Consider the following 20,848-nt stretch of genomic DNA (forward strand, 5'->3'; position numbering starts at 1 on the left):
AAAAAAAAAAAAGAAGCTTAAAGCTCTAATAAAAACAAATTCTAATTATAAAAAAGAGATTAATTCAATAAATAATCAAAATATTAATTTATTTTTCCCATAACCTGTTCATTATATATATATTTAAAAAAAAATCATTAAAATATTTTATAATAAATAATCTAAATTGATTTGTTTTTTTTTAAAGAATTAAAAAAAAAAAAAAAACCTTTATTCATTTAAGAATTTACCGCCCAAAAAACCCATTATTTATCTAATTGAATTTTTCCAAAAAGAAAACAGGATAAAATTTTCAAAAGTGGATGTAAATAGTGAAATAATAATTAAAAAAAAAAAAAAAAAAAAAAAAAAAAAGGATCCATAATCTATGGACGACGCCCCTGCTTTAGAAAAAAATAAAAAAAAAATAAAAAAAAATAAAAAAAAAATCCGAAAATGGGTCTGACATTTGGCATTAGCCCATTCTTCCCTTGGAACCTTTCCATTTTCACTAAAATTGACTGACCTCCAAAACCCCTTCTGTTCTTTCTTCTTCTTCCTCCAAAACAAGCCCTTCCTCAACGACACAAACAACACCCACATTTTAAATATTGCGCTATAAAGGAGGAGGAGAGAATAAAGGCAGAACTAATTTTTGGAGATTTTTATTATATATATATATATATTGGAATGGTAGGTCCATTGTGAACAGTTCAATTCGGCCGCCCGATTTGTCGTCTCTCTCGTCTCCGTCCACCACCGTCGTTTCTCTTCCCCCCTTTGCGATTTTGACCATCAAACGCCCTTTCTCTTTCTTCTCTATTATCCCTTGATCTCCCTGCCTGCTGCTTGCCTGCCTGCCTGCCTGCCTGCCTTTATCGCCCTTCTCTGTTCTCCTTGTTTCTGTAACAAAGGGTGTTGTTCATCAGAAACCACTGCTTAAAGGGGTTTTTCTCGTCTTCAATCATCGCTATATTTCTACCCATTTTGTTGTTTCTTTGAATTAGAGGGGTTTTGATGCTGTTTTGAGTGGAGATCACTGGTTGTGTTCTTGACGCTTCGTTGATTTCTTGGGTTTTGGGTTTTGGGTTTTTGACAGAAGAGGAGATGGCTGGGAGTAATGAAGTCAATCTTAATGAATCTAAGGTACTTTGTTGCGTAATCTGTGTTCATTTGCTGGCTATTTGCTAGATTTTGAATTGGGTTTTAATGGTTTCATTTATGGGGGTCTCTTCTGTTCTTGTTTTGTAGCTTTTTCCATTGCTTTTAATGGTTATGATTTTGGGTTTCTAAGCTTTCTTGCTTGTATGCTGAGTTTTTGGTAAGTTTTTGTGTTGAGGATTTGAGCACTTTGTTTGACTTCTAGAGGGTTTTTGGATGCTTTCTGTGAACTACTTGACTGGTTTTGAATTGTTCATGATGGTTTTTGGTTAACAGTGAGCTGGTGAGTTTATTTTTTTGGTATGTTTTGATGGATTCTTAGTTGCATTTGCTGCTGAAATGCTTGGAGATTATGTCATTGGTTCGGGAGGAGAAGGAAACACCCTTTATAAGGGTGTGGAAATCTCTCCCTAGCCGACGCGTTTTAGGAAGCCTGAGAGGAAAAACCTAAAAAGGACAATATCTACTAGCAGTGGACTAGAACCGTTACAGAATAATCATGTTCATCCTTGATATTGACTTTGGGTTTATCTGATTATCTCTTAGTTTTCTTCATTGGGTTGATCTTTGTTGATGCAGAGGGTTGTTCCTTTGAACACATGGGTGCTCATATCCAATTTCAAGCTAGCTTACACCATCCTCCGCCGCTCTGATGGCACTTTCAACCGTGAGTTAGCGGAGTATCTCGAGCGTAAAGTTCCAGCCAATGTGAATCCAGTTGATGGGGTTTTCTCATTCGATAATGTCGATCGAGCTTCTGGCCTTCTCAACCGAGTTTATCAGCCAGCCCCAGATAATGAAGCTCGCTGGGGCATCATTGATCTTGAGAAGCCTCTAAGCAAGTCAAAAGTTGTACCTGTCATCCTGTTTTTTCATGGTGGGAGCTTTGCTCATTCATCAGCCAACAGTGCTATTTACGACACCTTTTGCCGCCGTATCGTAAGTGTCTGCAAGGCGGTTGTTGTCTCGGTTAACTACCGTCGATCGCCTGAATATCGATATCCATGTGCATATGAAGATGGCTGGACTGCACTCAAATGGGTGAAATCAAAGAAATGGCTTCAAAGTGGGAAGGATTCCAAGGTTCATGTGTATTTAGCTGGTGATAGTTCTGGTGGCAACATAGCTCATCATGTTGCAGCAAGGGCAGCTGAGGAAGACATTGAAGTATTAGGCAACATACTTCTTCACCCGATGTTCGGGGGCGAAAAGAGAACCGAATCAGAGAAGAAACTCGACGGTAAATACTTCGTAACCATTCAAGACAGAGATTGGTACTGGAAAGCTTATCTCCCTGAAGGAGAAGACAGAGATCACCCAGCTTGTAACATTTTTGGCCCCAAAGCCAAAAGCCTAGAGGGAATCAACTTCCCAAAAAGTCTCGTCGTTGTCGCCGGTCTGGACCTGATGCAAGATTGGCAACTCGCATATGTGCAAGGCCTGAAAGACTCCGGCCACGACGTGAAACTTCTCTTCCTCGAGAAGGCGACTATCGGGTTCTATTTCTTGCCAAACAATGAACATTTCTACTGTCTAATGGAAGAGATAGACCACTTTATCAACCCTTAAACTGTTCATACAGCTACTTAACTTTCCTACCCAAGTAAAAAAAAAAAAAAAAAAAACAAGAACAAAATCTGCTACACCTAACACAGGCTTTACACAGATGACTTGGGTATCTGTTCTTTCTTTTGTTGTAATGCTTTGTAGTTATATATATATATATGATATACAGTTATTTCTGCTCCTTTGCTGCTGCTGCTTATTGATACTCAGGAGCTAAGTGGCCAAAATTATAGAGCTGATATGAGTTGAATGAGGAGCCTGAAAGAGCAGAAAGTTCAGATGCCAAGAAGCCTTCAAAGTTTGCCTGCTTGACTCTTCCAGCCATTAAACAAGTGAGTGTGTGAAGTGTAGGGGTAACTTTTGTTGGTTTATGAATCTTTTGATGAACAAACTATGGGCATTCTGATTTATAAGCACTAATTTTTCACACAGGTTTAGGGTTATGGTTCATCTTGTTTGTGAATTGTATGTTATACATGTGGTTTAGAGATGAAATATAAAGGCTTATGTTTGTATACTTCTCTTTTAGCTGTTGTGCATTTCTTCTTCTTCTTTTGTGTGGTGAAGTGTTTGTAGCTCATTTCGAGTACGATAGGTTCTACATAGATAGAACACAAAGATTTTCTCGTTTTCTTTGATGTTATGATCCTACTTAAGATGCGTGTCGCATTGGATTTTGAGTACTGTACTGTTGTAGAGTCCTTAGTTAGTTAAAGTTACGTGAGATGGATGTAAGTATCCACTTGAACACGTGTTGTAACAGCCCAAACTCACCGTTAGTAGATATTGTCTTCCTTGGGATTTCTCTGTGAGGTTGAGGGTACGGGCCAAAAATGACAATATTTGCTGGCGGCGGGCTTGAGTTGTTGTTACAAATGGTGTTAAAGTCAAACATTGGACGGTGTGCTAGCGAGGACACTGTGTCCTCAACAGGGTGGATTGTGAGATATCACATTGGTTGGAGAGGGAAACGAAGGATTCCTTATTAAGATGTGGAAACCTCTTCCTAATAGATGCGTTGACAGCGATCCGTAACAGGACAAACAGACTATCTGGTAGCGATGAGCTTGGGTTATTACACGATACGGGTTAGTTGAGAATGACTTTTCACAAAATTGTAAGCACTTAGAAAGTCATTTCAAGAAAGTCGTAAGCTCACGACTAGATTCTTTATATTTGGATTTGAATGAAAAGATAATTGATTTCTACCAATCTTCTCAAAAGGACATGGGTTGCCCACGTCTCATCCATAAATAGCATAAAACTTTGCGGCCAATAATGATTGGAGACCATGTCTTAATCATGGACTTCACCATCCTACAAACATTGATTTGATCATTTCTTGTCATTTCCTTGTACACTATTCCTAAAAGGAGGAAGGGGGTTTGGAATTTGGGATAGCATCAAAATCCCCAAACCTCCTCCTTTTCATCGATCGCCCTATCTCGATGAACATCGAGAGCCTGTTTGGGACACGGGTTCGAAATCAAGAATCTCTAAGCTCTGAACCCATGAGGTCAAGTCTATATTTGAAGTGCTCGGTTGAGTTTTTTTGCAAAGTGAATAATACTACGTGTCGGTAATAATATTTTATTATGATATAAATATATAATTTGAAGGAAAATTGAAAAGAAAGGGAATGGTTATTGAAGTGTTGGACTAGGCATTGGAAAAGATTGGAACAGCTAAGCTTTTGGACAAAGACATGATGGAATCTTGTCCCAAACATACAATAAAATATTGACTTTTTTATTTTAATTTTTTAATAATAATTATTATTATTATAATTATTAGAATATATGCTTATGTTTTGCAAATCTGTCAATCACAATGGGAAATCATTTAAACTTTTATTATAATTCAAATTTCAAACCCAAAAGTTCCCAACTTTTGTCATTTTATTCCTTTCCCCTTTGCCTTTCTTTTCTTTGTCCTTCACCAACATTTTTTTTTTCTTTTGTCTTAGGAACAAAACATGCTTTTTTCCCCTTAATTATTACTTCCTATTTTACCTAATTTCTTTCTTTTTCTTTTTCTTTTTCGAGTGTTGGCTTTCTTGAATGTGTTCGGTTGTATGATTAGGGTTTTGTTTCACTTTAGTCTTTATGATTGATCAAATGTCACAAATTAGGTTTTCTGTTTCTGTCCAGCTATGGAAACTAGAGAATTCATTTGTTCATTCTTGTTTTAGTACAACAAACTGCTGTTAAATCTATGGGTAGGTAGGTAGAGACAATCCGGTGAACTGAAATATCTTAGTAGCTAAAAAATAAAAGAAAAACAAGCGAGCAAAATGGGAGCAGTCTGAACCGTGAAAATGGAGTTGTGGGAGAGCAGTACAAGCATCGTGCTGCTAAGCAAAGCGGTGGAGTGTCGTACCCTAATGGCGAGAGTCTAGTAGCCTAAAATATCATTAGCTTATACTCTAACTTGAATAGGATAGGGTATGTGGAATCCTGTGTGAATCTGCAAGGACCACCGTATAAGACTAAATACTTCCAAGTGACCGACACGTCCTACTTTTCTTTCGGAGGTTCTATTGTCAAAGCATTTATTAAAAATCTCTTGGAAATCTAACACAAATATAATTTAGAAAATTTGAGGGAGCATTTTCTTTAGAATATTTTTATAGTCAATAGAAGGAAAATTCAAACCTTCGACCCATAAGAGAAAATTTCATACATTTCACCATTTGAGCAATATTCATGTTAGATTTGCTCATAAATTGCATAGCTTAACGTTAAGAAACGAAACTCATGTATTTCAATACATAGACATACTTAACCAAAGTTAACTAACCCTCGAACTACACAAACTCAAGCTTATAAAACTCCCAATTTACGCTCCAATATATAAATCTACAAACCAAATAAACATAAGGTAAACCACTTAAGTTTCTAGTTCCTAACTCTTCTTCGTTCTTTCATTCTTGCACAATCCAAACACAATGCTAGCGATCCTAGAATTTTCGATCCCAGACGTAACAAGTCATTAAAAAATCTACAAAATCGAGGAACTAAATAAAATCTAGAACACGAAAACACAACAAGAAAGGACAAAGAAGGTTAAGGTGGACCCTCACTCTCTAAAAGTGAATGAACAATTGTTCAAAGTAGGTTGACTTATGAGGGAGGTTCATGAACTTGAACCCCTTTTGAAGAGGGAAAATGAATGGACAGAAATGGGGTTTTGACATTAAAAGAAAGGGATTCCCTTTGGTTTCTGTGTTTTATTTATTTTTTTTCCCCACTTTCCCCTCATTTTGTGGTTTTGAAATCCATAGCCCGTTCATTATTCTTATGGCCAAATAATTCAAAAACAAAGATGGTTGATGTCCTCATTCTACCAAACCGTAAGTGTTTGTTTATTTATGTTTTCTTTTTCTCGAAGATTGGGAAGTTGAGATCATTTCAGACTCTTCTAGAAAGAGAATTGGGCGAGGAGACATGCCTAGAAAAAGGTTTCTCCAAAGTTACTTTCGAGAAATGACCTCTTTTTTCTTTTACATAATCGAGATCTTTCTTTGTGTTCATAGTTCTGAACATTATGAAGTTATGAATAGGGATATTAAAAATGTTCACTTCTCTAAGTTGCACAGAAATTCTTAAAATTATGAAATTTACTGGATCCTTCAACTTTCGAGTTCTGTAGCGAGTTAACAAGTTACCACTGTATTAAAGTAAGAAATCTTCTGTTTGATCCATTATAATGTAGTTTCTTCCCCCAAATTGATATTGACATGAGCCTTGTGCTGATTTCGAGGTCCATGAGTGAACTATCAATGACCTAAGTTTCTTGAACTGTAATAGCAGGGAAGAATCCATAGATCATTTGTTTTTTGGAAGTTCTTTTATATCCTTCGTATGACTTGGTGTATCAACAATAATATGAATTTCGTCCTTGCCTCCCAAAGCTCTGATCAAATTGGTAGACTAGAGGAAAGGTGTGCTAGTAGTACTGAGTTGGAATGGTTTTTGTGATATTTTAGACCCGCCCTAGTTGTTCGGGGCGTAGATCCTGATAACTCAAAGAATCTAACCCAACTCAAACAAACCCATAAAAATTATGGTTGGGTTGGTTAAGTTCACTGAGTTTTAATGAAAACCCAAAATTGTCATCCTACCTAGCTTTTAATATACTCTATAAAAAGGGTTTGGGTTTAAAATTGATTTTGGGTTAGAAATATAAATGAGCTTAAGAATTTTGGGTTAATAAATTCATGAACTTCATGGTTATCTATTATCACAAGTTTGATTAGTTCAACTTGAAAACCGCTCAATCTATAACCCAACCCATATGGGTTGGGTTATCAGTTTCTTTGAAGGCATTCTTCCTTTTGTGGCAGGTTGGTTTCTTTGTATTTGGGCCTTGGGCCTGAAAGGAAGAATAAAGTTTATAAGGATTTGGAGAGCTTGGGAGAAGGTTGTTAGGAATCTCCCTCTAATAGTAGAGCCTGCAACAAGCTAAACAACACGGATGCAGATCGAATAGGGGGGCTACTTTTCTATTGATACTAACTGGAAATTACCAACCATTACAAGCAACGGTAAGTCAGAAATTAACCAAACAGAAACCAGACCTCACCAACTATTTCGAAAGTGCTAGTAACCTCTTTGTAACAGTCCAAGCCTACCGCTAGCATATATTGTCCTCTTTGGAGTTTTATCTTTTGGGCTTTCTCTCGAAGTTTTTAAAACGCATCTGCTAGGGAGAGGTTTCCACACCCTTATAAAGAATGCTTTGTTCCCCTCTCTAACTGACGTGGGATCTCACACTCTCCTACCCATGAGCCCTAGCAACACAATTCACCTAGAGCCTAAGTGTACCCAAAGCCCAAAATAATGATACCCCACCTCGCCTTACAACGACAATGCATCCTCACTCCCCCTATAAGTTTGGGTAACTTGAGGTCATACAGAGGTTTGGTCGTTAGCTAATCGAGCCTCTATCCTGGTGTTCGCCTCCAAGGATTTCTCTAATTACCTTTTACATCTTATTCTTATGGATTAGAGCTACATTTTGTATCATTATATAACAAACGAACATATGTGTATATATATCCAAAACTATATGCTATAACTATTACCACTACACTCACAAAATAGAATTAGGTCCAAAACCATACAATCATTTTCACCAAAATGAAGCAGAGTAAAATCATGAACTAGAAGCACAAGTTGCAACCAAAATCACCTAGTAGGATTAGGTCCAAAAGCATAACCTAGAACTAGAACATAGAACAGCATGTGCAAAATTGAAACAACAGGACACAACGAAAATAAAGAAACAGAACTGCAATCTACTACATGAACTTTTTATGAATTTGGTGAAAGTTCTTCCATACTCTACATGTTGACGACCAAGTTCATCAAACTTAACTTGTTGGTTAAATATTTAGCAAGCTCAGCCTATTACTTAGGCAATTCAGCCAATCTCAACTTCCTACACTGCCAAGCGAACTTCAGATGCATTCATGCATACAAAATCTATTGATTTACAATTATTTATGATATAGAAATTAGCCATTTGTTGCTAGACTCATGATATCTCTCTCTCTTTTTTTATTATTATTATTATAAAGAGAAAGAAGAGAAAAAAAAGATGGCTCGTTCATTAGTGATAAAGAGACAAGTTAGAAATAGAAAGTGAGTAGCTTTAATGATTGTTGCTGACTATGATAGGCAAACAAACCACTAATTTTTCAAACTAGTGTTATTAATATCTCATGCTTGCTCGAAAAATTCCATTCCCTCCAAAATAAGTCATCTAATAGTTAATTGGTGAGTTTTTGCTCGAGGGTCACTTTCTCTCGTAACCATAAGCTATTACAAAAAGGATTGATAGACTATACTGCCCCAAACAAAATTACAGGCGGAAGCACTAAATCATTCTAATAGCTTTCGCAGTCCAAAAAGGAGAGAGGAGGACATGTTAATTTTTTAAAAGAAAAGGAAAAAGGATGAAAGGAAGTTTGATACTTTACACATGCCTCCATGGCATTGGGAACAATATAACCCAATCATAATCGAACGGAAATATTTTTATTGCTAGCACATGCTTTGCAATTAATCGAATGATTGAGGTACACTCTTTCTTTCATTATCTCCTCTACAAGACAAAGGCAGAAAGTGGACATTCAAATGCCAAAATGAAAGGCGAGCTAGGAGGATGAAATTGTGTTTGCCATACGAACTAAGTTTGGTTATTTGAAATTGAATAAAGTATTCTCTTAAGAATGACAAAGGACTTTGAATATATGAACTTTAACTGACCCACTAGAATTCAAAATATGGTAGATTATCTTGTGAGATTCCACATCAGCTGGAGAGAGGAACCAAGCATTTCTTATAAGGGTGTGGAAATCTCTCCCTATTAGACGCGTTTAAAACCGTGAGGCTGACGACGATATGTAGCAGGCCAAAACGGACAATATCTGCTAGCGATTAGCTTTGACTATTTCATATGATATTAGAGCCAGACACCGAGCATTGTGCCAGCAAGGACGCTGGCCCTCCCAAGGGAGGTGAATTGTGAGATCCCACGGCAGTTGGAGAGGGGAACAAAGCATTCCTTAAAAGGGTGTGGAAACATCTCTCTAGTAGCGCATTTTAAAACCGTGAGATTGACAGCGATACATAATGAGCCAAAATGAACAATATTTGCTAGGGGTGGGTTTGGGCGGTAACATACCCACTTCTATGTTATCTTATCTGTTTGCCCATCTAACCACATTGGAGAGAGAGAGAACATAGATGATAAAGATATCTAAAATGGAGAGAAACAATAGACTACCGATGTGAATGTGACATCTTGCACTGGTTCTTTACAGTATCTAGTCTATTCATTTTACATGCTCGCCATTTGCAAGTCTTGAAAGCAACAGGCATTGATAATGTGGATCCAATCAGCTTTTTGGCCACAAGTGATATATGATCTAAACTCAAGTGGAGTAGCTATGTAATCATTTCATTGTGGTCCCAAAAGAAATTGCACATCAGACTGGGGAAAAATACGAGGGTCCAAAGGGAACTTACCCAGCGCTGGTCATAAAACAATGAGCTCCATTCGTGAAAAACTCATCAAAACTCATCTTTACAGGCTTCCAGATCCTCATCCCAATGATTCATGAAACCAAACAATAAAGCATCTACAATCAAATCAGAGGAAGATCAAACAATTCCTATCTGATTAAACAGCCAAAAGTACAAAAAAGAAATCCAGAAACGCATGGAAAGAACTGTTACCGTAGATGAATATGTTGATCGCTCAATTGCTGCTCCAAAAACACACAAAAAAAATTGAACGGAAGTGCAGAGATTCCTGATTGCTCAAATGAACGGCCACAGCTAAATGCAACAATGTCCATTACAAAAATAAAAACACAAACAAACGAATCGTTAACCAAAATTTACGTTTCAGAAAAGAACAATATTCAACAAAGACGAAGAAGAAACGCTCACCTCTTCAGCCCAGCTCTATCGGTGGAGGAGAAGAGAAGAGAGCAACATGAAAATGGTACGCGCGAAGCCAAAAATGGCTCGTTTAGTTCTTGGGACCGCACCCCGCGTAATTCCTAAATAAAAATAAAAATAAAAATAAATAATAAAATACTAATAATAATAAAAACTAATCCATTTTCAAATTTCAAATTTGTTTAATAAATTTGTTAATTTTAAAAATATAAAATACTTCAATTTAATTTTTGTTTTGTTATAATAAATCTCTAACCTATTTAAAATTTATAAAATGAAATTCTCTATTATCTCTAATAATACCCTAAACTTTTAAATTTGTCTAATATATTTTAATTTTTAAAAATATAAAATATTTAAAAATGTAGTCTACATAAATATTAATAATCTATCCAATTAAAAATTTAGTCGGCTAATAAACACAAATATGCACGTTCAAATACTTACTAATGATCTATTAGACTAAAAAACTCGCATACGCAGAATTAAAAATTTAAATACTCGATAACGTTTATGGCACAAACCTAGATAGGTTACAAACTCAAATTTTTTAAATAGGACGTTTTAAGGCCCGTGACCAAATAGAGAGAAAAAAATTACTCAAACTTTGTAATTTAATTTTTCGGAGTCGTTTGGACGGGATTGAATAGGGTTGGAATGGGTCGGGTTAGAATCTCCTTATTTGGAATAAAGTTTGCAAATTTGGGCATGATAATATCATCTCGTATTATGAATATTAATACTAAGTTTGTCGTTCTCGACAAATCTCGAGACACAAAATAACATTATAGTTATAGACACAAAGGTTGCATTCTCACGAAACACGATAGCCAAAAGTGCACCACGTCACTCTCTAACCATGTGTCATAGATACTTGCCAACACTGGCATGACACGTCTAATCAAGTTTAGTGGCCTTCACCGACATAGACACTGAATTAACATTTTTATTACATCCGAAAAGGATCAATCAAACATAAATATTAAAAAAATTGTAAGAAATTAATATTTTCATATATTTATCGAATTTTCTTTTTATAAAATTGATAATTAAAATTTCTACGTCTATAAATACAATATAGATAATAATTTAAATAATAAAATAAAAATTTAATTTGATAAAAAGGCATTTAAGTAGAAACAAAAATGGTAGGAGAAATAGAAAATTCACAGAGCGCTTGTTCAACACGAGGAACGAGGAGTTATTAATCGTCCACAGCACACCTACCCATTTCGCCCATACCCACTACTAATATCCATTCATTATCCAATTCCCATACGAAATTCAACTCATGAACTGATATTTTATCTTCTTCCTCGCACAATTCATCTCTTTCCCACCACACAGGTTAGGTTTTCTTCCCCTTCTTCCTCCTTGCGAGTAATATGCATGTTGTTTGATGTTCGTCAGCTCTTAGAATTGAATTGAATTGAATTTAACCCAACTTGTATGAATAAATTCATTTTCTAGAGTGAAAGAATGTCAATCGAGGGGCTAAATTGTTGATATTAGTAGATTACCCATTGGGATTTGGGATTATGGGTTAATTTTACGGGACCTGATTGAGTTTTAATTGTTTTTGACGTAATTTCCAGCAATTTCTTAACAGATCATTTGGGTTTTCTTGTTTCTGGGTTGTGGGAAACAGCTATGGAATGAAGTCGGGGTTCAGATGAGGGTTAATCTGAAGTTTTACGAGTGTGTCCATCGACATATTATAGGGTGTTCTTGAACTAAGATGTATGGTATCCCAAGCTGGGCCACCATTGGTGATATGGGTTACGCTTTGAGTAGACTAGAGATTGGTTCTGACTGTGATGGCGACATGAGTATCAATGCAGCGGTTGAAGGTCAAGTGTCCAATAAGCCTTTGAATTATTTAGATGATGAAATTGCACAGCTTACTAGAATGAAATCAGGGCCTAGTTCACATTTGAGTCAAGTACTGCCTGGGAAGCGGGAGGTATATATTTCCCCTGTAAAAATGTTGGCGGGCCGGGAATGTAACTATTCAGGGAAGGGAAGGTTCTCAGCTGGAGATTGTTGTCACATTTTGAGCAGATATTTGCCTGTTAATGGTCCATGGCTTGTGGACCAAATGACTAGCCGAGCCTATGTCTCGCAGTTTTCGTCAGATGGTTCTCTATTTGTTGCAGGATTTCAGGTACCTCCGAGCAACCCTTGTATTAAATGTTAATATGTGAAATCTCTTTGTGGCTTCGGATCAAATTCGGTTAGTTGGAGAACAAAATTTAACTTTGTAGCTCTCTCTCTCTCTAACTTATTATTTTTTGTTTAACAATCTCGATCTTTTTCGTTTGTCCTAATCGTACTATTATCTGTGTTGTTCCTTTCCTGTTTTTAGTTCTCATAAATGAGTTAAATGTGCCTAATCCTCGTAGTGTCTATATTTCCTCTGTCGAAAAATTGGCTCGTGGGAGATTATTACCTTGTACTGTAACTATTAACTAATTACGAGAACATTTGTTGGCAGGGGAGCCACATTAGAATTTATAATGTGGATAATGGGTGGAAGGTTCAAAAGAACATTCTTGCAAAAAGTTTGCGGTGGACAATTACTGATACATCACTTTCTCCTGACCAGCGTTTCCTTGTAAGTGCTTACTCGAGAAACTATACGTGTATCAAGCCTTAGGTATCTGCTTCCATGGCACTGTGGCATTATCGAATAGCTTGTTGGCTATTTATCTTCTCTAGTTATCTAACATTTGTTTGGGAATAAGTAATTATTTAATTGTAATATGTTGCATGTCTTCATTCGCAGATTCTTGTGCTTGAATTTTCAAATAACTTAGTAAAAATCTTCTCGTATGTCTTTACGTGTTACTGTTTGGTTGCTAAGGTTTTTGTTTATTTTGCTTGGTTAATTTTGATAAATTACAAATGTACATGTCTGGTCTTAAAATCACAAGATTACGGTATTTTGGTTGTTCGTGATTGGGTTGAAAACCTTGTTTCTTAACAATAGGCTGAAAACCCCATTGAAATTATAGTAGCATTATCATGATGGGGAAGCATCCTTTTGATGTTTTAGGATGAATTTATTATTCTATTGTTTTTTAATAATCTAATTTATTGGTCTTGTTGTTTAAGGTCTATGCCAGCATGTCACCAATCATCCACATTGTTAACGTGTCATCCGCCGAAACAGAGTCTCTGGCAAATATTACGGTATGGGTTCAAAATTTACTAAAATCTGAAATTTCAGTTGATATCGTGGATTGAAATATATCTCTTTGATGCTATATAACTCATATTATGTAATGGCATAAATTCTTGGCCAACCTCTTGCTTTATTGACTGTGATTCTCCGTACTTCGACTGTTTAGCTAATGTACTTTGGAATGTTGGAAGTATCTTAGCTACAAAAAGAAATATATATATATATAAGTCTACTTTAGTTGTTGGCATCTCTCTACTATCTGAGACCTTATTGAACTTTTTGACTAAGACTATTGGAAATCTGGATTTTTCATTTGTCATATTGCGTACCCTTTTCTCTATGTTAATTTTCTTGCTTCACTTTCATATTAAAACGATACAGGAGGTTCATGAGGGATTGGATTTCTGTGCACATGGTGATGGAAGAGATTCTTTTGGAATTTTCTCTGTGAAATTTTCAACAGATGGACGAGAACTTGTTGCTGGAAGTAGCGATGATTCTATATATGTCTACGATCTTGAAACTAATAAGCTTTCGCTTCGAATTTTGGCTCACAGAGTAATGTTCTAAATCATTCTCTAGTATTTACACAGTACGCCTCATGTGCCTGTAGAGTTTTTTTTCCCAATACTTTGCTTTATTGTTAGTGCATGCAAAGAAAAAAAAAAAAAAAAGAACTTTAGCCATTTTAATGATTCAAACTGTTATGTTTCTTGTATTCGTAAAAATCCGTGATATCCAATTGTTAGGAAAAAAAAATGAAGAAAGAAGAACTTTTTATTCTCCCTTGCTCTTTGATTTATCTAATTTATTGGCTTTATTGTTTAAGGTACATGTATGTTTTCTAGAGTTGACCTGATAGGCTACCTAATCTCAAACTTATGCAGAAAAGTACATCTTGCAATGAATTGCGAGACTTACTGAAGTTCTATATTCGAATTACTGAATAATTACAAGCTTTCTTTTGTAAGATGACATCCACAAAAGAGCAACAACCTGAATTCCTTTGTCCATTTACTACTAGACAGTTTGTCTGGTGTCACCTAGTGAAGAAACGGCTTGAAAATCTTTGTATAAGTTCATAAAATCAGTTATGGGATCGTGAATCAAAATTTTATGGAGTGACGGCTAAAACATAGCTTGTAATGTCTGGTTGGGAGATGGTTTGATGATTGGTGATATGGTTGACAGTCTTAATCCCGCCTGTCAACGTGTGTCTAATTTGAATATCCTATACCGTATTCATGTAATTTTCCAAATCAGTTTGGTCACCCCGACATGGTTAGAAACATGTTCATGATGGAACCTTCGTGTGTATTCCCGAATTATTTTTTTTGGAATAGTTTCTGAAGGCTGTTCTTTGTTTTTAAGTATTGTTGCAAAAAAAACATATTTTTATTCTTGTCTTTCCTTTCCCTTCTATTTTTATTTGATTTGAAGTATCCTTAACTATTTCCCCCAACATCTACTGACCTTATATAGGCTAGAAACTTTCTGAAGCAGACAAAGAATTGGTAAGTTCAAGAGGATTCTTACCAGTTCATATACTTCCAGCGTCTTATTCATCTTGTATCTTGTTTCGAAAAATATTGTCTCGTACTTTACTAAATCATCTTCATGAGCTAAACTTACTTACCTGTGGAGGAATCTTTGCATATTATGTACCTGCTGAGGTTTTTGTTAATTGTTTCATTACAAAATTTCCTGGCATTCTAAGTTTTTTCTTATTGGGTGCACAGTCTGATGTGAATACTGTGTGTTTTGCTGATGAAAGTGGCCATCTGGTTTACTCTGGAAGTGATGATACTTTCTGTAAGGTACAAATCCGCTACAACTTCGAGGACATTTTGCTACTTTTTGTCAAAGATTGACCACTTTAGTTTAGAAGGAAGCGTATGAATGTTTTGTCCCATTATTTAACAAATTTCCAGTTTTTCTTGCATGAATCTTGAAGTTGTGATTTTTGGCCTTGCAACCATAGTTTTCCCAAAACTTAGGAGGAGTTAGCCTAACCCAATGGTTTCAGTCACCTAATGCAACTAACTATTTGCTAATCCTGAAAGTGTGCGGGCTCGAGGATTGTATATTTGAGAAGTTCGTTCTTTTCCTTGTATTAAGATGTTAGATGTATTTTTGTAGGTGTGGGACAGACGCTGCTTTATATCTAAAGGGAAGGCTGCAGGGATTCTAGAAGGACATGTCGAAGGTATCACGTTCATTGATAGTCGTGGGGATGGTCGGTATTTAATTTCCAATGGTAAAGACCAGACCATCAAACTTTGGGATATCAGAAAGATGTCCAACAATGCTACTCAGTACGTACCGTTTTGATACTCTCTAAATACGCACTATATTTATTCCTTTTCTTATTAGTCATTCTGGGTATTTGTTTCTCATCTGATGCTAGGAAACTGAGGGTAATTTTGTTTTCTCTGAGTAACTATTCTTCTACCATCATGAATTATTTTGTATTTCAAACGAGTTATTATGATTTTTCCCCTTAATACAAGTGTGCTTGTTGTCTAATGCAATGCATGACTTGAAAATAAAACACGAATAATAAATCAAATTGTATCGGTTTTGTAAGGAACCTTCAGAGGGAGTAAAAATCTCGGTCTCCACAATGATAGTTTATTTGAATTGTTTTTCCTATAAGTTGAAATATGGCAAGACGGCTCGTTTTTTAAAGACAGTAAGTATGGTATCCTTCCTAAAATGGAAACTCTTTTCATTCATGAACAACCCTCCTCTTTTGTTCCAGCTACAATAGGCCCAGAAACTATGATTGGGACTACAGATGGATGGATTATCCACTCCATGCTAAAAATTTGATGCATCCACGTGATCGATCTGTTGCTACATACAAGGGTCATTCAGTCCTGCGAACGCTTATCCGTTGTTATTTCTCCCCGGAATCTAGGTGAGCTTTTGTGGCTGCAACTGCATATTTATGACTGTATTACGATCGAGATGTTAACTATTTGCTCTGCTGCATGAAAATATTACCTGTGAAGTTTTGCATTATGCAGTAGTTTGTGCTATGCTATTAAAGCTTTGTTTCAAGGAAGTATTGATTTCATTCGATATCGACTTCATTTTTCAATAAACCTTGTTCTATTGTGAATCGAATTTCTAGTTATCGTGCTCGATACATTGAAGATGGTTAATAGTTGAGACTATATTTTTATTTCCCCTCTGCAGCACCGGCCAGAAGTACATCTACACCGGATCTCACAATTCTTGCGTTTATATCTATGATTTGGTAAGTCATTTGACATTTATTTATATGCATCTTATTTTCACGTGAGGTTTTAAGTTGACGTTGGAGCCGGGAAATTATTTAATTTATACCTCCGACCCTCCTTAGTAATATAACATCTATTAGTCCGATGCCTCGCACATGGAAACATTTATTTATATTACTACTAATGTGCAAATCCAAGGGAGTTGGTTATACATAGGAGTGGAAGGGGAGGAAGGTAGACAATGATTTAATTGTTTACGCTTAAGTGAGAATGCTCGAGGGGACGGTTCTGATAGAACCCGACATATATTGGATTAATGTGAGGTACTTGGACTCTCCCTCTTTTGATATCACTCGAGCTCTGATTCAACCGAAGGATTGCCTGTCTTCCTCTTATAACCCACTCTATTTATAACAAAACTCTCTTAACAAACTCTACGTCGAATTACTGACAGTCTTAATATCCCAATAACATTCCTATCAGATTCTAAGTTCCCGGATATTGGGAGTTGCTCTACTACTTTTGTGATATCCCATATTGGTTGGGGAGGAGAACGAAACACCCTTTGTAAGGGTGTGAAAACCTTTCCCTAGTAGACGTGTTTTAAACTCTTGAGGGGAAGCCCAAAATGGACAATATCTGCTAGCGGTGGGTCTGAGCTATTACAAATGGTATTAGAGTCAGACACTGGGGATGTGCCAGTGAGGAGGCTGTTCCCTGAAGGGGGTAGACGCAAGGCGGTGTGCCAGTAAGGACGCTGGGCCCCGAAGGGGGTGGATTTGATGGGGGTCCCACATCGATTGGAGAAAGGAACGAGTGCCAGCGAGGACGTTGGGCCCTGAAGGGAGGTGGATTGTGATATCCCACATTGGTTGGGAGGAGAACGAAACACCATTTATAAGGGTGTGGAAACCTTTCCCTAGCAAATGTGTTTTAAAGCCTTGAGGGGAAGCCCGAAAGGGAAAGCCCAAAGAGGACAACATCTGCTAACGGTGCTAGCGGTGGGCCAGGCTGTTATAGCTTTAGCTTTTATATTTCAATACTTGTTCTTTTGGTTTTTCATTGAAATCTCTTGCTGACTTTCTAGAACACGGGTCATAGCTGAATCACTGATTTACCTTAAAGTTTACGGAACTCTTTGTTAGTTAGCTCACTTGTTGTTTCTTATGCTGAACACAAGCGAGGAGAGTGTTAAGCAAATATTGAAAATATTAAATTCACCATTAATTTAAATATTAGCTAAGTTGTTGGTTCATTATTATATTATCATGGTTTTAGAGCAAGGATTGTGTGTTTAAACTCTTGAAATATCATTTTCTATTTAATTAGTATCAATAGTGTGAGATCCCACGTTGATTGGAGAGAGAGAAACGAGTGCCAGCGAGGACCTTGGGCTCCGAAAGGGAAAACCCAAAGAGGACAATATCTGCTAGCAGTGGGCTTGGGCTGTTACAAATGGTATCAGAGCCAGATATCGGGTAGTGTGCTAGTGAGGACGTTGGGCCCCGAAGGGGGGTGGATTGTGAGATCCCACATTGATCGGAGAGAGGAACAAGTGCCAGCGAGGACGCTAGTCACGAAAGGGAAAGTCCAAAAAAGACAATATCTACTGGTGGTGGGCTTGAACGGTTACAAATAGTTTTTTTTTCCGTTGGTTAAGCATTGGATTGTGAACCTATTTCTGATTCTAGAAAATTGTATTCCATATATCTTATAACATTCTTATTTAGCATTATTTTTGTTGTTCTTATGTCCTTTGTAGTTGACTGGAGCTCTAGTTGCAACACTGAAGCATCATAAATCACCAGTAAGAGACTGTAGCTGGCACCCTCAATATCCAATGCTTGTAAGCTCTTCATGGGATGGGGATGTTGTCAAATGGGAATTTCCGGGCAGCGGTGAAGCTCCGACTCCTCCGAACAAGAAGAGAGTCCGCAGGCGACATTTCTATTGAAAACTGCTGAAGAAAACTGTAAGGCAAGCTCTTTCTGGTGGATTATAGCTTGGCAAATGCAGTATATCTTGCTCTGTGATGCATGCATCCTATCATACTCTTGAAAATAAGATGCAATTAGTATGCATTTTATATCTCACCGTTGCAGTATTTTGTTGGTTCTACTTGACGAATCTTTGATATCATGTTTCTGTCTATAATCTATGTGAATAATATGATATAATACATACATACATATATATATATATATATATATAGCGTATAAATTTGTTGAATAATGATCAACAAAATGGTGGAAATAGCAAGCATCGGTATATTTCTTCTTAATTCTCATCTTTTATTGTTTTTAGAGTAGGGATAGAATTATTATTGTTCTTATTTCTGCCGGTGCTACCCACTTCTATTTTCCTGACCCTATGCAATGTTTGTATATGATTGTTAGATTTGTTCAAAATATGGTAGAAAGTCAGATTTGGGTGAGATTCTGTTATATTTTGCTAAGGAGTTAGAATTCTTAATCTTGTATTTGTGAGATCTCACCTCGGTTGGAGAGGGGGAACGAAACATTCTTTGTGAGGGTATGGAAACCTCTCTCTAGTAGATGTGTTTTAAAACTGTGAGGCTGACGATGATAGGTAACGGGCCAAAGCGGACAAATATCTGTTAGCGGTGGGGTTGAGTTGTTACAAATGGTTTCAGAGCCAGAGCCAGACAATGAACGGTGTGTCAACGAGGACGTTGGGCCTCCAAAGGGGGTGGAGTGGATTGTGAGATCCCACATCGGTTGGAGAGGGGAATGAAGCATTCCTTATAAGGGTTTGAAAACTTCTCCCTAATAGATGCGTTTTAAAACCGTGAGGCTGATGGCGATACGTAACGAGTCAAAGCGGACAATATCTGGTAGCAGTGGGTTTATGCCGTTACAAATGGTATCAGAGCTAGACATCGGGCGGTGTGCCAGCGAGGACACTAGGCCCCCAAGGGGGGGTGGATTGTGAGATTCCACATCGGTTGGAGAGAGGAAGAAACATTTCTTATAAGGGTGTAGAAACCTCTCCCTAGCAGACGCGTTTTAAAACCATGAGGCTGATGACGATACGTAACGGGCAAAAGAGGACAATATCTGCTAGCAGTAGGCTTGGGTTGTTACAAATGGTATTAGAGCTAGACATCGAGTGGTGTGCTAGCGAGGACGTTGGGCCCTCAAGAGGGGTGGATTGTGAGATCTCACATCAGTTGGAGAGGGGAAGAAACATTCCTTATAAGGGTGTGGAAACCTTTTCCTAGTAGTTGTGTTTTACTGGTAGGAGTTAGTGACCTTCATTAAATGGTCTTGTCCTCTTGTCACAAGAAAATGATTTAATAAGTTCATTAAGGTTAGCTAAATTATTGATGGGTAACGAACTCGCGCTACCATCATTATTGCTCTTATATGGCAGTCGAGTAGGGTCTCGAGACCCAAATGTCTATCTAGCTAGGCCCGTCCTATCACGTAAGATGTACGCAGGTCACTCGATATTAACTTTCCATCAAAGGTACTCAAAAGTGTTGAGTATGAGAATTTAAGAGACAAATAATTTTGTGCACCAGGTTGAGGAGGAGGCTGTAAGAAAGAGCCACACATTATTGAGTGTGCTGACTATTACTTCTTGAATCAGAAACATAATTGATAGCAGTTGGTCCAACTCCTACTTCAAATATAAAAAGCCTTTACTATAATGGTTTACCAATTATTTGCATTTGCTTTAAATTTCTTGTGAAGCAAAGCAAAGAATAATAATACACGACAAACATGTTACGGGTTTCGATTCAGTATGGTTGAAACTCGTGATATCTTTGCAATGATTTTCATTACGTTAGTTTGCGTCGTTTATTTCTTTTAGGCGACTGTTAGTGAAATCATATTAACGTTATTTAACTATTTGTAGCTAATGAAAGTAGTATTAAATTGGACGATCACTTGTATTGAAACGAGAAACAGCTCAAAATTGTTATGAGAACAGATTATAACGAACTAGAAAGAAAAAAAAGACGCGAAAACGTCGAGACATGAAAAGATAAACTATTTATTTAATAATAGAATATGGCCCGCTAATCCTACTTGTGGAAGAAACTTCGGTAAATTATTAAGAACACTTAGAATAATTATGAACATAAAAGATAAAGTAGTGATCACTTTCTAAGTGATTAAGAATCCTCCCTTAATAATTATGGCCCCATTTGTTGAACCTCAACCCTTTTTATCTTTTAACTTTCTTTTTAGAACGGAAAGAAGGTATATTTAACT

The 20,848-nt window shown here is 36.8% G+C and overlaps 2 protein-coding genes and 1 long non-coding RNA gene across 5 annotated transcripts; 2 read left to right on the forward strand and 1 right to left on the reverse strand.

Moving 5' to 3' along the window:
• The first annotated feature begins 592 nt into the window (after positions 1-592).
• LOC111807130 (gibberellin receptor GID1B) lies at positions 593-3,223 on the forward strand. Its single transcript, XM_023692712.2, has 2 exons — positions 593-1,125; positions 1,720-3,223. The coding sequence occupies exons 1-2, from the start codon at positions 1,087-1,089 to the stop codon at positions 2,707-2,709; spliced, it is 1,029 nt and encodes a 342-aa protein (XP_023548480.2). The 5' UTR covers positions 593-1,086; the 3' UTR covers positions 2,710-3,223.
• A 6,245-nt stretch (positions 3,224-9,468) lies between these two features.
• LOC111807137 (uncharacterized) lies at positions 9,469-10,300 on the reverse strand. Its single transcript, XR_002816911.2, has 3 exons — positions 10,167-10,300; positions 9,951-10,052; positions 9,469-9,853 (listed from the first exon to the last, which is right to left on the reverse strand). It is a non-coding gene; the product is annotated as an uncharacterized LOC111807137 (long non-coding RNA).
• Positions 10,301-11,336: 1,036 nt separating this feature from the next.
• Positions 11,337-18,888, forward strand: LOC111786017 (transducin family protein / WD-40 repeat family protein). Of its 3 annotated transcripts, none has more exons than XM_023666368.2 (10): positions 11,337-11,525; positions 11,774-12,342; positions 12,673-12,792; positions 13,293-13,370; positions 13,744-13,920; positions 15,102-15,179; positions 15,502-15,677; positions 16,124-16,282; positions 16,564-16,624; positions 18,370-18,888. In XM_023666368.2, the coding sequence occupies exons 2-10, from the start codon at positions 11,917-11,919 to the stop codon at positions 18,559-18,561; spliced, it is 1,467 nt and encodes a 488-aa protein (XP_023522136.1). In that variant the 5' UTR covers positions 11,337-11,525; positions 11,774-11,916; the 3' UTR covers positions 18,562-18,888. The 3 variants fall into 3 exon arrangements, with proteins under 3 accessions (XP_023522136.1, XP_023522135.1, XP_023522133.1); XM_023666367.2 differs by having other exon boundaries at positions 11,788-12,342; XM_023666365.2 differs by having other exon boundaries at positions 11,827-12,342.
• Positions 18,889-20,848: the final 1,960 nt, after the last annotated feature.

This window comes from Cucurbita pepo, chromosome 12 (assembly GCF_057944985.1).
Source record: "Cucurbita pepo subsp. pepo isolate OVF chromosome 12, ASM5794498v1, whole genome shotgun sequence".
NCBI lineage: Eukaryota > Viridiplantae > Streptophyta > Magnoliopsida > Cucurbitales > Cucurbitaceae > Cucurbita > Cucurbita pepo.

Bases quoted from the DNA above. Each gene is read 5' to 3' on its own strand.
- LOC111786017 (XM_023666368.2), top strand. From the start codon at position 11,917: ATGTATGGTATCCCAAGCTGGGCCACCATTGGTGATATGGGTTACGCT. The intron at 12,343-12,672 runs GTACCTCCGAGC...ATTTGTTGGCAG, and splicing joins TATTTGTTGCAGGATTTCAG to GGGAGCCACATTAGAATTTA. The intron at 16,625-18,369 runs GTAAGTCATTTG...TGTCCTTTGTAG, and splicing joins GCGTTTATATCTATGATTTG to TTGACTGGAGCTCTAGTTGC.
- LOC111807130 (XM_023692712.2), top strand. From the start codon at position 1,087: ATGGCTGGGAGTAATGAAGTCAATCTTAATGAATCTAAG. The intron at 1,126-1,719 runs GTACTTTGTTGC...TTGTTGATGCAG, and splicing joins TCAATCTTAATGAATCTAAG to AGGGTTGTTCCTTTGAACAC.